Source organism: Tenrec ecaudatus, chromosome 18 (assembly GCF_050624435.1).
Source record: "Tenrec ecaudatus isolate mTenEca1 chromosome 18, mTenEca1.hap1, whole genome shotgun sequence".
Lineage (NCBI taxonomy): Eukaryota > Metazoa > Chordata > Mammalia > Afrosoricida > Tenrecidae > Tenrec > Tenrec ecaudatus.
In genome coordinates, this window is record NC_134547.1 from 18,422,810 (window position 1) to 18,437,995 (window position 15,186).

General features: G+C 55.9%; 1 protein-coding gene across 1 annotated transcript; it reads left to right on the top strand.

Moving 5' to 3' along the window:
• Positions 1 to 1,257: 1,257 nt before the first annotated feature.
• On the top strand, positions 1,258 to 12,499 carry LOC142431479 (cytochrome P450 2F1). The gene is made up of 11 exons (XM_075536444.1): positions 1,258 to 1,360; positions 2,009 to 2,088; positions 3,392 to 3,583; positions 3,686 to 3,848; positions 5,974 to 6,123; positions 7,595 to 7,755; positions 8,228 to 8,404; positions 8,827 to 8,968; positions 9,250 to 9,437; positions 9,997 to 10,138; positions 12,057 to 12,499. The coding sequence occupies exons 3-11, from the start codon at positions 3,413 to 3,415 to the stop codon at positions 12,236 to 12,238; spliced, it is 1,476 nt and encodes a 491-aa protein (XP_075392559.1). The 5' UTR covers positions 1,258 to 1,360; positions 2,009 to 2,088; positions 3,392 to 3,412; the 3' UTR covers positions 12,239 to 12,499.
• Positions 12,500 to 15,186: the final 2,687 nt, after the last annotated feature.

Consider the following 15,186-nt stretch of genomic DNA (forward strand, 5'->3'; position numbering starts at 1 on the left):
AGGGCAGGACAAGGTCCAACAAAGCCCTTTGAAATGCCTCAATGAAAGGTGGAAGATTAGAGATCAAGGCGGGGGGGGGGGGGCGGGGGGGGGGTCCTTGCCACGGAATACCTACCCTAAACAAAGATTAGCTGGCCATGCCACAGCAAAGGGGGTTGGAAAGAAGTCAGGCACACCGTAGACACCTCAGGGGACAATCCAGACCTGGGCTGTTCAGATCAAGGTCACCTAGGCGCAGGTGAAGGTCAGCCTGGGCACCCACACTGGAAGCCAGCAACATTCTGTCCCACGTGTGCCAGAACTCAGCCCCTCAGATCGGCTCGACGCCGCCCCCTACTCACGTGGGGGTGTAGGAGTACAGACTCAACACAGACTGTCTCTCTCAGGTTGAAGGGCGGGATCTCTCCGATCGGGGCGCGCATGCCCCCAAAGCGGCCATCTTCGTCTCCAACTCTCCCCCAGCTCACGTCCTGGGCTTTCCTGGGATAGCGTGTACTCTCTGAGACCGTACTACCCGAATCTTCCCTTGCCCTCCTAAAAGGTACTTGGATGACGAACGTGCTCCTGCCGTGTGGAGAAGCCAGAACCGGGGGAACCCCCAACCCCAGAAACCCAACACCAGGATTCCCAAAGGAGCTCAATGCATCAATTCTAGCAGGGTTGAGCCGGGTCTCGAACTGCCTCCCCCGGCCCCACCTCCACATCGGGGCAGATGCCAAGGGAAAGGGAAGCTGGAGGTTTATAATCCCATAATGGTCCGTCTGCCTTTCTCTTCCTGGACCTGCCCTGACGGGCCTTTCCAGCACTGGAGAAACACCATCTGCCCCACCCCCGTGGCTGCCATGTGCCTGGGTGCTGGGGTGTCACATTCCCTGGGACCTCCCAGTGCTTCCTTCCTCAACCCCATGGGAACTACAAACATGGCGTGCACCCACGGCCTGTGGGCACTTCCACCTGGCTGCCTAGATCCTTAGCCTCAAGAGCTTTCTCCCCTCCCACCAGCTTGGAGTCCTGGCCCAATGCCCGGTTTGGGCCGTCTGCCTATGACTCAGGCAGGAGTTGGGCAGTCAGGGCCAGAATCTGGGGCGAGAACCAAGTGGGGGATGTAGCTGGTAGGGGGCAGGGAGAGCACTGTATGTGGGACAGAGATTTTATCCAAAACTGTCCGGGAGGCAGTTTTCAGCCACCCCCACCCTTTCCCAAAAACCCTCCTTCCCTCCAGGCCTGGCAATCTGACTGGGCAAAGACACAGGGAGTGGCTCAAAGAGCCCAGAGGAAAAAGTAGCAGAGACCAACGACATGCAGACAAGGGGAGACCAAGGAAGGAGTGGAGAGGAGAGATGGAGCCAGGTTAAAGAAAGTAAGAAACAGAGACCCAGAGGGACAGAGATGGCAGGGGGAGAGAAGAAGAGCGATCAGAGAAAAATAAAACGACCCCGAAGTTTGGTTGGCACAAGCAAAGCCCACGGCTGACATGATGGAGAACTGCAGAGGCCAAGAGGTGCAAGCAGCAAGATACAGAGAAGAGAAAACAGCTCTGAAACCTGCCCGCCAGGGGATGAGAAAGACCCAGGCAGAGAGGGAAAGGGACTTGCCCGGGGCCACAGAGCCGGTGACAGCACTGACCTTGAACCCAGAGAAATATAGAGCCCCCACCCCTGGCCCATCATTTTGCCTTAACCTTATTAGAAGGTTGAGAAGACCCCCCCTAAACCGTGGCCAGAGTCCTGAATGGCACACACAAAAAAACAGATGCCAACCACTGGGCAAATGACCTCGCCCGACCATGGAGAGCTGAGGTCTTCCTGCTTCAGCGGGGTGACGGAGGGCACTCCAGGTGTGTCCCCCACACAAGGTGCCATTCCAGCTGGCTGTGAGCCCTAAGGCTGCACCCAAGGAGTTTCAGGGAGGTGGGAGGGGATTAAGGTTCCCTGGGAAAACAACTGAAGGGGGTGAGGGTGGAGAGAAGCCGTTTCTGAGCAGCCCCCGCCCCCCCCCCGCCCCCCAGACACTTAAAGCTGCAAGGCACATCTGAAGCAGACCTTAACTGGCTTTCCTGGACACACGGCTGCCCTTGCAGCTCCGCAGGTAAAGGGCTGGGCTGGGGGTCCTGGAAGAGGAAGAGGGGCTCTCGGGAGACGTGCTCTGAGACTAGCTTGGAATCTCCCTTGCCATCTCTACTGCAGGCGGTCGGATCTCTGGATCCCTCTCTGGGTCTGTTTGTTCGTTTGATAAGTATTTCCAGGGCACTGAGGGGCTATTCTGCCACCACCACCCCACAGAGGGAGCCCCCTCTCTCTGGCTGGTGACCTCTTCCTTCAGAACCCTTGATGGTCTGTTTCTGCTTCTGCCTCCCACCCACCACCTCTGCTTCACTCTCTTCTTCCCTTTGTCCCTCTCATTCTCTCCATTTCTCCTACCATCTGTCTACATGTCTGTCTCTCTCTCTGTGTCTGTTATTCCCTCTCTCTTCTCCTCGTCTGTTTCTCTCTGTGTCTCTGTATCTCTCTCCCTCTCTCCCGTCTCTATCTCTCTAGCTCTATGCCTCTATTTCCATCTCTTTCTCTTCTTTCTGTCGGTCTCTCCATAAAACTCCCCATCTCTGTGCCTGTGTGTCCTATAACTGACTTGTGTGAGAACCAATCTCTTGATGGATATATGATAGATTGATCATGATCAATCAGTAGGTAGGTATGACAGGTAGGTAGATGATAGATGTCTTTTTCTCTCTCTAGCTCTATCTCTCTCATCTCTCTAGCAGTTTCCTATTTTTATGCCCCCTCCCTCTCTGTTTCTGTATGTGTGTAGGTCTATATAACTATAGATATATGTGTACATAGACCTTTTTGGGTCTTTGTTTCTGACCTCCATTCATTCTCTTTTTTTATATATAAATCATGTACCGGGGGTTCTTACACCTCTTATCACAATCCACACATCACTTGTCTCCAGCATATGTGTGCATATGTTGCCCTCATCATTTTCAAAACCTTTTCTTTCTACTTGAGCCCTTGGTCTCAGCTCTTTTTCCCTCCCTCCCCAACAATTGCTCTCTTGTGAACCCTTGACAAATGATAAATTATTATTGTTTTCATATCTTATGCCATCCGCTGTCTCCCTTTACCCACATTGCCATTGTTCATCCTCTTGGGGGTGGGGGTGGGGGGTTCCACGTCAATCATTGCCATCTTTCCTCCATTCATTCTCTTTCTCGTTCTCGCTGTCTTCTTCCCTCACTACCCCCTGCCCTCTCCCTGTCCCTACCTCTTCCTACTTCATCTCTCTGTCCGCCCCATTTCTGGGGCTTGCAGAATCCAGCGCTACTGGTGTGCGATGGAGACGAAGTAGCCCCCCACTCCCAGACCTGCCCTCCCCGCCCTTTGTCCTCCAGGCGCCGGCAGCCGCCTTCACCATGGACAGCGTCATCACAGCCATCTTGCTCCTGCTCCTGGGTTTTGTCTGTCTGCTTCTGACCCTCAACTCAAGAGGCAAGGGCCGGCTGCCCCCAGGACCCAAACCTCTCCCCGTCCTGGGAAACCTGCTACAGCTCTGTTCCCAAGACATGCTGACTTCCCTCACCAAGGTGCAGCGTCCTAGGCTTGGGTGATGGGGGAAAGAGCTGGGGGGAGGGGGGCTCCCATGGCCCCAAGCCCCCCTCCCATGTGACTTGTCTTCTTACCCCCAGCTGAGCAAGGAATATGGCTCAGTGTACACAGTGCACCTGGGGCCCAGGCGGGTGGTGGTCCTCAGCGGATACCAAGCCGTGAAGGAAGCCCTCGTGGACCAGGGGGAGGAGTTTAGTGGCCGTGGAGACTACCCCGTCTTTTTTAACTTCACTAAGGGCAATGGTAAGCCTTCTTCCCATCTCCTCCTCCCGTGTCCTTTTCCACGGTGTGGGATGAGGGTGGTGGGCTATCCTCCCAACTGTGGACTCACTCTGGGTTCCTGATCTCATGGAATCAGGAAATGGAATGGAACCAGGCCATCTTCACCTAAGGTTGAAGAGTATCCCATCTCGCCCATCATCATCATCTTGAATGGCACTTCCAGACCGGGCCCCATGTCCATTGACCTTGAACTCAATTCTCATTCCCATCTTTATGTCCACCCCTACCTCATCACCAACTTGCCTCCTCAATCGCGTGGACAAATTATCTGGCCCCAGCCCTCCTTGTCAACCTCAGCCCAACCCCCCACCCCCAGCAACCCTGCCCCAATCTTCTACATTTCAACCTCAACTCTTTCCCTATCCACAAGCCCAACTGCATCTCGCTACAACGTCCGCTCCCATTATGAACCCTCTCCCAATTGCAGGTCGAATGGCATTATCAACACCTTCCTAGGTGAGCAGATGTCCCACTTTTTAACAATTTTTCTCAAGTCCTGTGGCGTTTTTAAAAAGTCCTGATTTTTGGAAAGGATACACGACATGCTAGGGTATACGGTTTTCGGCTGCCATGTGGCTATTTCGCCAGGATATGAGTTTTATCAATGGTGTCCCGCTGGTGTCCCGTTTTACCAATGTTAAAATCTGGTCACCTTAGCTTTCTTCAACATGAACTCTGCTGCCATTTTTCTCCCCAGGCCCAAACCCTTCATCAATCCCAATCTTACATTTAAATGGCCAATCCCCATTTTCAACCTCAACGTCAATCCCACTACCATCACCAAAACCAGCCCTCGCCCCTCTCTGCCCTACCCCAATCTCAGTCCCATCTCCAATCTGCCAATCTCTCTCATTCCACCCAACTCCATCTCCAACCCCAATTTACCCACCCCACCACCCCCACTGTTGCCTCATCCCCAGCCTAGCTCTACCCCTACCCAGCAACTTGCATCATTCGCTCCAGATCTTGCCCATCTCAAATCCTTCACACAACTCTCTGTTTCGACATAAGTCCAAACCCACCATGCAATTATTTGTCCTCCTCCTCCCCATGTAGAAGTCTGGAATTTTTATGGTTTGTCAATGAAACTCACACACATTCCTTACTAAATGGAAGTCCTATACAAAGGCCCAACACGTGAACAAAACAAGGACAGCTGTCCTAGTTAAAATGGAGACTTGAGTAGTGCTCTCCTTTCGTCTTCCTCAAGCTCCTCTGGGGCTCCCCTTGGCCTTATGAAGCACCTGTTCAGGAACACCGGATGCAAAAGAGAGGGTACTTGAGAAGGTCACCTGGCTGCCTTGCACCTCGATACCTTTCCAAAGCATTCGGAAGCAGACATCATCCGTTACTCAGAAACTTCCGGTTATTGTTCCAATTACTCAGTAGACAGCACAGGGGAGGTAGTCACAGCAGGGATGGTGTCTAGTTATGGACAAATGGCCTCCGGGCAGCTAATAATCTCCTGGACCCAGAGGAATCCGAGACAAAACACACCTGAGACCTTCTCCTCACGTAACTTCCCGTCCAGTGGGATAGTCAGCCCTGACTAAGACAGCCCAGCTTGGTCAGGGCTGGGATGGGGAGGCACAGGTCAAGGGGTCCATGCCAGGATAGAGTGAGCCTGGGCAGTTGGAACCTGAACTATGGAACCGACTAGCCAGGGAAAGACTAGGGGTAGAGAGAGTTCTAGGCAGAAGGATCTCCCTGAGTCCAGGGAGAGAACAGTCTGTCTGGTTCCTGAATAAGCTCCCAGGTTTTAGGTTTTTATTTTACTTATCATGCATTCATTCATTCATTCACTGAGTTCATTCCTAAGCAACCGCCAACCTCCTGTCTTAGGAAGTAGGCGTCCTAGGCACACAGTGACAACACAAGCAGTCCCCACGCTGGTTTCTCCGGGCTCCTGGCTCCCCCAGCTGTGATGAGAGCCCACTGAAGCTCAAAGGAGGCACCAGCCCCAGCCTGGAAAATCAAGCCAGAGCTTCCTGGCTGCATGGAAGGGGGAGGGGGCAGGCATTCTTTCCATCTCCGAGTGGTGGGGGAAGGGTGATGTGTTGAGTTGCCCGCCTCTTCTGCTCCCCAGGTATCGCCTTCTCCAACGGGGACCGGTGGAAAGTCCTGAGGAGATTCTCTGTCCAGATCCTCCGCAACTTCGGGATGGGCAAGAGGAGCATTGAGGAGCGGATCCTGGAGGAGGGCAGCTTCTTGCTGGCAGAGCTGCGGAAGACGGAAGGTCAGACCCCTCCAGGGAATGGTGGTCAGGGCTTCCGGTCCCACAGGCGACTTCCGGTACCACGCCCTCCTCTGGGTCCCCATGGGGAACGGCGCCCCTGGAGGTGGAGCGGGTTGCAGGGCTGCACGTCCTTGAGGCTCGAAAGGCTGAATGTGTTGCTGTCGCCAGGTGGTAGTTAGAGAAAGGCGGGTGTGGTTTTAGGGGATGGGGATGGGGATGATAGTAGTAGTGATGGTGGGGGGATGCTTGGGGACCCACCACCTGCTGGGTCCATGCGGATTGCGTGAGCCCTCTAAGCCTCAAATGCAATCCATTTTGCAGATGAGAAAATGGAGGGGCAAGCAGAGGTTCAGTAACAGACCTGAAGTAACACAGCTAGTAAGTGGAGGAGAGAGAGTGTAAATTCACAATTATTGATGCCGGAAGTCCGCACTCTACATGCTAATGTCCCTTGATTCCACCCCTGTTGTATACCCGGCACTATGCTACTGGTGAAACGCTCAGGAAATGGTCTCACTCACTGCCATCGAGTCGGTATTGACTCACGACGACCCTATAGGACAGGGTAGAACTGCCCCTGTGAGTTTCCAAAACTGTTTCAGAGAGCAGAAAGCCCCGTCTTATTCCTGTGGTTCCGAAGCCCAGGTAGCACTCACTGCTTCGCTATTGAGGAGGGAATATTTTGTGGGTTTTTTTTTTTTTGATGGGGAGTGTTTTGTAACCAACTCTTACATGATTCCCTACCATCGTTTGAACTGGGGTCCTGGTGATGTAGTGCAAGATCAGCAGTTAGGAGCCCCCCCCCCCACCACCACCACCCTTCTTGAAAGAAAGATGAGGCTTTCTACTCCTGTAAAAAGTACCAGGCTTGGGAACCTGCACAGACCGGCTCCTAAAGGGTCACTGTGAGTCAGAATCAACTCCACGGCCGTGAGTTTGTTTTTGTTTTTAACCACTGCTCCACACATTCTGTATATATCCTTTGTGCGCATCCTTGAAATACCACCCCACCCTAAGAAGTAAATCAAGTTATCAGGCCCACTTGACAGGACTGGAGGGAACCTTGGAGAGTGTAGTGGGTTTGCGTTGGGCTCTGTAGTGCAAGTTCAGCAGTTGGAAACCACCAGCCACTCCAGGGAGAAAGATGAGGCTTCTGGGCAGTGAGCTTGCTTTTTGTTTTTTTTTGTTTTGTTTTGTTTTGTTATGGTTTTTTTAGTTTTTGTTTCTGTAGAGGATGGGAAACGGTGGCCAAGAACAGCCTGTTCCACTGCTGGCTGGTGGAGATGTCATGTGCTGTGGGGAGTTGTGAAGCCATCGCTGTCTGTTGTGTGGCCAAATATGAGGGGTGGGGGCGGAGCAGGGATCTTGTGTGTTGTAATACAGTTGGCCAGTTTGGCCTGGATGTTGTGCAACGCAAGGGGCTGGGGCTGCCTGGCTCTCGTGCTTCACCGGCGCCGTCCCTCTCCCTCAGGTGAGCCCTTCGACCCCAAGTTTGTGCTGAGCCGCTCCGTGTCCAACATCATCTGCTCCGTGCTCTTCGGGAGCCGCTTCGAGTATGAGGACGAGCGTCTCCTCACCTTCATTAGCCTCATCAATGACAACTTCCAAATCATGAGCACCCCCTGGGGAGAGGTCTGGAGGCCAAGAGCCACTAGGGACTGGGAGGAGTGGGGCGCACAGGGATGGAGAGGGCGGGGAGGAAAAGCGACTAGAACTTGGTCCGACCTGACCCTGGTGGCCCCACCGTTAGGCAGTTGGGCTGCAAACCGCAAGGTCAGCGGCTGGAAACCACCAGCCGCTCTCTGGAAGAAAAAGGAGGCTTTCGACTCCGGCAAAGCGTTACAATTTCAGAAACCCACAGGGGGCAGTTGTACTCTGCCCTACAGGGTCGCTATGAGTTGGCATGGCCTCTCGATAGCAGGGAGTTCGGGTTTTGTCTTTTGAACTTCGCCCATGGCAAACAGACTCCGCCTTAGCTAACTGACCATCTCCCATCGCCCGACCCCACCTGGTCTACCCTGACCTCACTCGCTGCGCCCCCGCTCCCCCATCCCCCACCCGCACCCATTCCTCTAATAGCCTGGTGGCCCTGCCTTGTCCACAGATGTACAACCTCTTCCCAAGCCTCCTGGACTGGATGCCTGGGCCGCACCGACGCCTCTTCCAGAATTTCGGGCGGGTCAAGGACCTCATCGCCCACAGTGTCCGCGAGCACCAGGCCTCGCTGGACCCCAACTCGCCCCGGGACTTCATCGACTGCTTTCTCACCAAGATGGCGGAAGTACGCTTTGCCGGGAAATCTCACCTCCACCTGACCTGCAGCCTGCCCATAGCCCTGGGCTCAAACCAGCTTGGATACCGGCGTGGGCGGGTTCTGGGATGGTCCGCTCAGCTCCACAAGTTGAAGTTGAACACCTGCCCACGATGGGCTGGTGCCCGGAACCGCTCCCGGCCACGGCCAATTAACAGTTTAATTAGAAGTCCTTGAGACGCCAAGATGCTAGTTGTGGGCCCCGAAGCAGGGATTCACCTGAACCCGCCCTTCCGTACCCCTGGGCGCTCCCGCGGGGAGTTAAGCAGAGGCGGGACTCAGGGGGCAACGGGTGGCATTGGGCGGGAGCCCACGATCTTGGTGTCTCAGGTTGGACACAGGTGGGGCCGTCTCCTGGCCCTGACTCACCTTCCCATCTCCCCGCCCTGCAGGAGAAGCAGGACCCGCTGAGCCACTTCTGCATGGACACTCTGCTGATGACCACGCATAACCTGCTCTTTGGTGGCACCGAGACCGTGGGCACGACGCTGCGCCACGCCTTCCTCGTGCTCATGAAGTACGCGGAAGTGCAAGGTGAGCGAGCGAGCAAGCCCCGCCCCCGGGACAGACCCCGCCCACAAGCTCGAGCTCCAGTCCCTAAGCCCCGCCCTCACCACCCACTGGGGTCCGAGCGCAGTCAACCCGCTCCGGCCCAACAGCAAGGTCAAGGCCACGCCCTTGACGCTCGCTAGCCCAGCAGCTGCCCAAATGCCTCCTATAGCATCTGGACACACATCTGGACACACACACACACACACACACACACACACACACACACACACTTTCCAGCCCCGACTCCGCTCCTCGCCCCTCAGCCCAAATCCAGGAGGAGATCGACCGGGTGGTGGGGCGCGCACGGTTACCATCGCTGGAGGACCGTGCGACCATGCCCTACACCGACGCCGTGATCCACGAGGTGCAGCGCTTCGCCGACGTCATCCCCATGAACTTGCCGCACCGCGTCACCCGGGACACGGCTTTCCGCGGCTTCCTGCTACCCAAGGTGCGCGCGGCACCGCGCAAGGCGCACGCGGGTCAGAGGCTTCCCAGGCCCTGGCAACTTGCATTCGCGTCTCTAGCAACCGGAATCCCGCCGCTCCTCCCTCCCTGTCCGCCTCCACCCCCACCCCAAACCCAAAATCAACACCCCAGGCATTAGCAGCTGTCACTACCCCCATGACCTTCCCATGACCCCATTTCCTGTCATAATGAACTGGACCCCGTTCTAAACCCAGACCCCTTCCCCAGGACAGGTCCCCAACCTAAGACTTTATCCTGGGAGATCCCCTTTTGTCCAGGCATGTTCTCCAAGACCTCTCTCCATTCCCTGGAACCCCAAAACCATAAACCATCCCCTGCAAGAAGGGGTGCCCTGCACCCTGTCTCAGACCCAGCAACACCACCTGCTAACACCCATCGCCCAAGAATCCCAGACTCACACACATACATTCCTGGATCCCGAATCGGTCCAGGGGATGGGGTCTCCAAGCCCCCGCCCCTCTCAGATCAAGGCCCACCCCCTGCCCTTCTGCATCACCAATGCCCGCTTCCCTCCCACTCAGGGCACAGATGTGATTACGCTCCTCAACACCGTCCACTACGACCCCAGCCAGTTCCAGACGCCCCAGAAGTTCAATCCTGAGCATTTCTTGGACGAAAACCGCTCCTTCAGGAAGAGCCCCGCCTTCATGCCTTTCTCAGCTGGTGAGAAAGGTGGGGGGAGGGGTGGGGTGTCAGTGTTTGGGGCCTATATTTCCACCTAAGTACCCCAGTCCTAGTTCCACTCCCCCAAAGCCTGGCACTTGGACACCCTCCCCCAGCTCCGCTCCCCACTCCGTCGCTCTGGGCAGATGAAACCTGAACTCCAGTGGCCAGAGACGGAATGGCACCATGGGAACTAATTCTCTCCACTGGGTGGCACAGCAGAAGGGGGTTTTATTTCTTGGCTTGGATCTTCACCAGCCCTCCTCCCCCCACCCCCCCACCCCAGAAAAAAAAATCTTGCGTTTTCTCAGTAGCTGGAGAAAAGAAAAAACCAAAACGCAGGAGGCAACTATTAGTGTTGCATTAACAGTCCTGGTGGCCGTGGTGGCTATGCGTTGGGCCACTGACCTCAAGGTCAGCAGTTTAAAACCACCACACACTCTGTGGTTTTCTACAGGCCTGAGCTCAGAAACTCAGAGAGGTGGGCTAGCCTGCCCTAAAGGGTCGCTGCCCACTCAGGGAGAATCATCTTGGGTGAGGAGCCCTGCTGGGAGACATCTTGGAGACTGCTCACAAGCCACCGGCCCCACAAAGATTTAAAAGCCCGCTGGCATCTAGTGGATCCCCCCCACCCCGCACAGTGACTCTATAGGACAGAGTAGAACTCCATGGGGTGTATTCATCTTTATGGGATCGGAAAAACAAACAAACTCACTGCCATCGAGTCAATTTTGACTCATGTTGACCCAATGGGAGCAGCCAGCCTCATCTCTCTCCCGAGGGGCAGCTGATGGATTTGAACCACCCAGCCTTACAATGAGCAGCCCAACGCTTAACTGACTGCACCACCAGGCCTCCATCTCCTAAAGATTACTGCCTAGGAAACCTTTGGGGGCAGTTTCACTCTGCTCTAGAGGATCTATATGTGTTGGAGATGACTTGACCCCATACAGACACCACGTGTCAAAAGAGCTAGAATATAAGGGAGAAAGAGAGTCTCCCTAACTCACAGGGCTGGTTCTACCCTGCCCTAGAGGGTGCATATGTGAGCATCCTCTCAATGGCAATGACTTCGGTTTGGTTTTCTGGTAGTGGATAAGTGACTAGACTCCTGGGCATTGTATCCAATTTCTGCTATCTCCTACCTGTGTGACCTGGGATGTGTTAGCTCACCTCCGAGTGCCACACTGTAAGAGGGAGCTCATTCACCATGAAGCCCACCTCTTGTTGCGGTGAGGAATGAATGGCGGTGTGGTGTTTAGAGTATCCCCTTTCTCTTCTCCATATCCTACCTGCATTTGCCCTTCACAAGGGACCCTGGTGTCCCAACAGTTAAGCGCTCAGTGGATAATTGAAAGGCTGACATTTGGAAGCCATTCTTGGGTGCTGGCCACCCGCTCCAATAGAGATGTGGTTGTCATCGTCGTTGAGGACATCAAGCCTGTATCAGCCCATCGTGACTATGCCAGTCCTGCACCATCCTCCCAACCGTCCCTGTGCCCGGGCCCAGGGTGACAGCCACTGTGCCAGTCCCTCTCCTTGAGGGCCTTCCACCTTTACCCTGCATGATGTCTCCTGACACCCTGTAAAGTGGACAGCCTAGGAAACCCGGTGGGCGCAGTTCTGTTCTGTCCTGGTGGGATCGCTGAGTGTGCAGAGGATTTGATGGCGCCTGCCATTCTTCACAGTCTGGATGTAAGCGGAAGGCTGGAGGGGTGGGTTCCCTGCTTGTCCAAGAGCGCGAAGCTAGTAGCGGCAGCGTCGATGTGCGAACCCAGCGGCAGGAATTGTTTCACCGGGTCATTTAGCTCTCCGCCCTAGGGTGGGTCTTTGACGTTGCCAATCCTTAGCTTTGTTCGTGTTTTCCCCCTTGGGACTTGGGCTCCCTCTCAGCTCTTCCTTACCGCTCCCCCCGCAGGGCGCCGGCTGTGCCTGGGCGAGTCGCTGGCGCGCATGGAGCTCTTCCTCTACCTGACCGCCATCCTGCAGAGCTTCTCGCTGCGGCCGCTGGGAGCGCCCGAGAGCATAGACCTGACCCCTCTCAGCTCCGGGCTGGGCAATTTGCCGCGGCCCTTCCAGATGTGCCTGCACGCGCGCTGACGCTCCAGCCGCCCGCCCTTCCAGATGTGCCTGCGCGAGCACTGACGCCCCTGCCCCGGCCCTTCCAGATGTGCCTGCGCGCACGCTGAAGCCCCGGCCCCTGGCCCTTCCAGATGTGCCTGCACGCGCACTGAAGCCATGGCCCCCGGCCCTTCCAGATGTGCCTGCGCGCATGCTGAAGCCCCGGCCCTTCCAGATGTGCCTGCACGCGCGCTGACACCCCTGCCCCGGCCCTTCCAGATGTGCCTGCACGCGCGCTGACGCTCCAGTCACCGGCCCTTCCAGATGTGCCTGCGCACGCACTGAAGCCCCGACCCTTCCAGATGTGCCTGCGCACGAGCTGAGGCCCCAGCCCTCCCAGATGTGACTGGCGTGAGCTGACGCCCCAGGCCCTGCCCTTCCAGATGTGCCTGCGCAAGCAGTGAGGCGAGCCAGGTCCCCAAGTTGCGCTGTCCCTCTTCCTGTGCCTATGTCTGCCCCGCCGCCCCCGCCCCACCTCCGGCGCTCTAGCTGTCCCACTCTGGTCCTCAGCCCCTCTGCCTTCCACTTCTCTTGGGGGGTCTGCGGCCCCCAGGACAAAGAAAAATGTGCACGTCCCTATTTCACTTACAGCACTTACCCCCCAGACGTACTGGACACTTTGTATCACTTCCTAATAAATTTTCTCTATAATAGATTCAACTACAATTTGGCCGAATCGGGTGAACGGGGATGGCCCCTCCGGACTGCGGGAGGGGAAGTCTGGCCGCAAAGATAGAAGACATGGTTGGAGGGTTGGAGAGGTCTGTCCCCAACAACAACAACACCCGCCCCACCCACCACCACCCCTCAAGCCCTGGTGCTGTCGTGGTTACGCGTTGGGCTGTAATCCACAAGGCCACCAGTTTGAAACCAACCACCACCACTGTGCACGCGAAAGTTCAGGCTTTTTACTCCCGTGAAGAATTACAGTCTTGGAAACTCAAGGGGGCCGGGCGGGGGTTAGTTCGACCCTGTCCTATAGGGTCACTATGAGTTGACATCTGATTCGCTGACAATAAAATTGGGCGCGGGTGGGGAGCCACACCCCCCCCTCCCGTGTCTACCTAGTGGTGTGATTCAGTCGGTTCTCACTGGTTCATCAGAATAGGTACCTAGTTGTTGTTGTTGTTGTTGTTGTTGAGTTCAGTGAGCCAGTTGTTAAAACGGCACTCAGGGCTTCCACTTAGGTGGGAGGCTTGGGCAACTGCCCAGGGTGAAAATCTCACGTGGACCTTCCTTAGACCTTTCTAACGTCCATTTGTGTAACCCTCACGTAACCTAGTTTGATTGGTCTTAGGAAAGTAGTAATATAAAATAATAAGCTCCCGATTGGCATACCTTTTTTATATTAAAATAGTCAGTAGGGCCGTGAACTGGCTGTTAAATTATTTGAATCCCACCATGGTGCCTGCCCCTCAGGAGGGTGTGCAGTGGGAGAGGCTGGTGTCCAGCAGACAGGCTGGCAGGTGAAGGCCGCGATGGCCTGAAGGCAGGGAGGCAAGGGTACTGCCCCACAGAGACACCAAGCTCAGACGCCTGGGCGTGAGCAAGAGCCGCCTCAGACACCAGACTCCAAAACCAAGTCACTGCTGGGGAGTCGATCCCATCTCCTAGCTACCCATTGCAAGAACTGCCCCTGTGGGTTTCTGAGACTGTCCATGTTTCGGGGAGCAGAAAACCTCAGTTCTCGCCCGTGGAACGGCTGGTGGCTTCAAACGACCAGCATGGTGGCTCGCCACTCAGAGCAGAACCCTCACCACCCCAGGGCTTCCGACTCGGTGCCAGGCTGCCCTAATGTTCCCCTGGCCTAATCCATCCTCCCTGTAAGGGAGGGCGGAGTCCTTGGGTAGAGCAAATGATTAGTGCCCACAGTCTGCAGGCTGCTGGCTGCAAAGCAGGACCTCAGAGGAAAGGCCTGGTGATGGACCGCACAGTCTGCCGTGCACCTGAGTCCACTCCCCGGACAGGTCCTGGAAGAAAAGCCATACTCTTTTCAGATTTTTCACAGTGGAGTAAACTGAGGCCCAGGACGGTGCAGCCGCTTGCCGGAGGTCATGCAATCCGAAAAGAACAGAGCTGGGATCGGAAGGCCACCCGTGGGGCTTTGAGCACACTTCACCGCCCCCACCTCCCCCATCCCTCCCACCCACCCCCCTGTCTCTCCGTCTGGCCAGGCAGAGCCCTGGAGGAAGAGGCAGAGAGAGAACCATCAGAGACGCGGAAAGGAGGGCCATGCAGAGACAGAGCTGGGTGATGAGGGGACTGGAGGTGGAGAGAGCCAGAGATCCAGCCCAGAGACAGACAGAACAAAAACAGAGAGGAAATTACCAACGAAAGGGAGGGAAATGAGACCCAGGCCAACCCAGGAAGGCTTTCTCCCCGACTCCGACTCCTCCTTTACCTGCCATTTCCCCTTTTGGGGTGTGACCTCCCTGGGGGGGGGGGCAGCAGCAACACCCTGGCATTCTGCTGATGGCAGCCCTTTTAACTGGGCAAGCAGGCGTGCCACAACACAGAGAGCGAGGCTGCCACCACCCACCCACCCAGCCAACATTTGTACATTTATTGTCCTCATCACTCTCAAAACATTTGCTTTCTACTTGAGCCCTTGGTATCAGCTCCTCATCAGTCATCTTCAGAGGTTTTCCAGGGGGCAACGCGTCCTCTGGTCAGCCAGCAGCTGCGACGTGAGGTGCTGAGCATAGGACGGGCTGAGGGGAGGCTTATGGGCGGTCCCCACCTGGGGCGTCAGCGGCTTAATCCCCACGCTGTTCCCACCACAGACCCAGACCACAGAGTCCACCCCAGGGCACAGCCACAGAGATGCTGAGATGGAGGAGAAAGGGAGAGACACAGAGGCCCTGGGAAACAAACACAGGAGAGCCGGCCAGAAAGATCCTAAACTGGCCCGCTAGCCGAGAGAGAGA

Coding starts and splice junctions, on each gene's coding strand:
- LOC142431479 (XM_075536444.1), top strand. CDS start 3,413: ATGGACAGCGTCATCACAGCCATCTTGCTCCTGCTCCTGGGTTTTGTC. Junction 6,124..7,594: donor AGAGCTGCGGAAGACGGAAG/GTCAGACCCCTC, acceptor CCTCTCCCTCAG/GTGAGCCCTTCGACCCCAAG. Junction 9,438..9,996: donor GCGGCTTCCTGCTACCCAAG/GTGCGCGCGGCA, acceptor CCTCCCACTCAG/GGCACAGATGTGATTACGCT.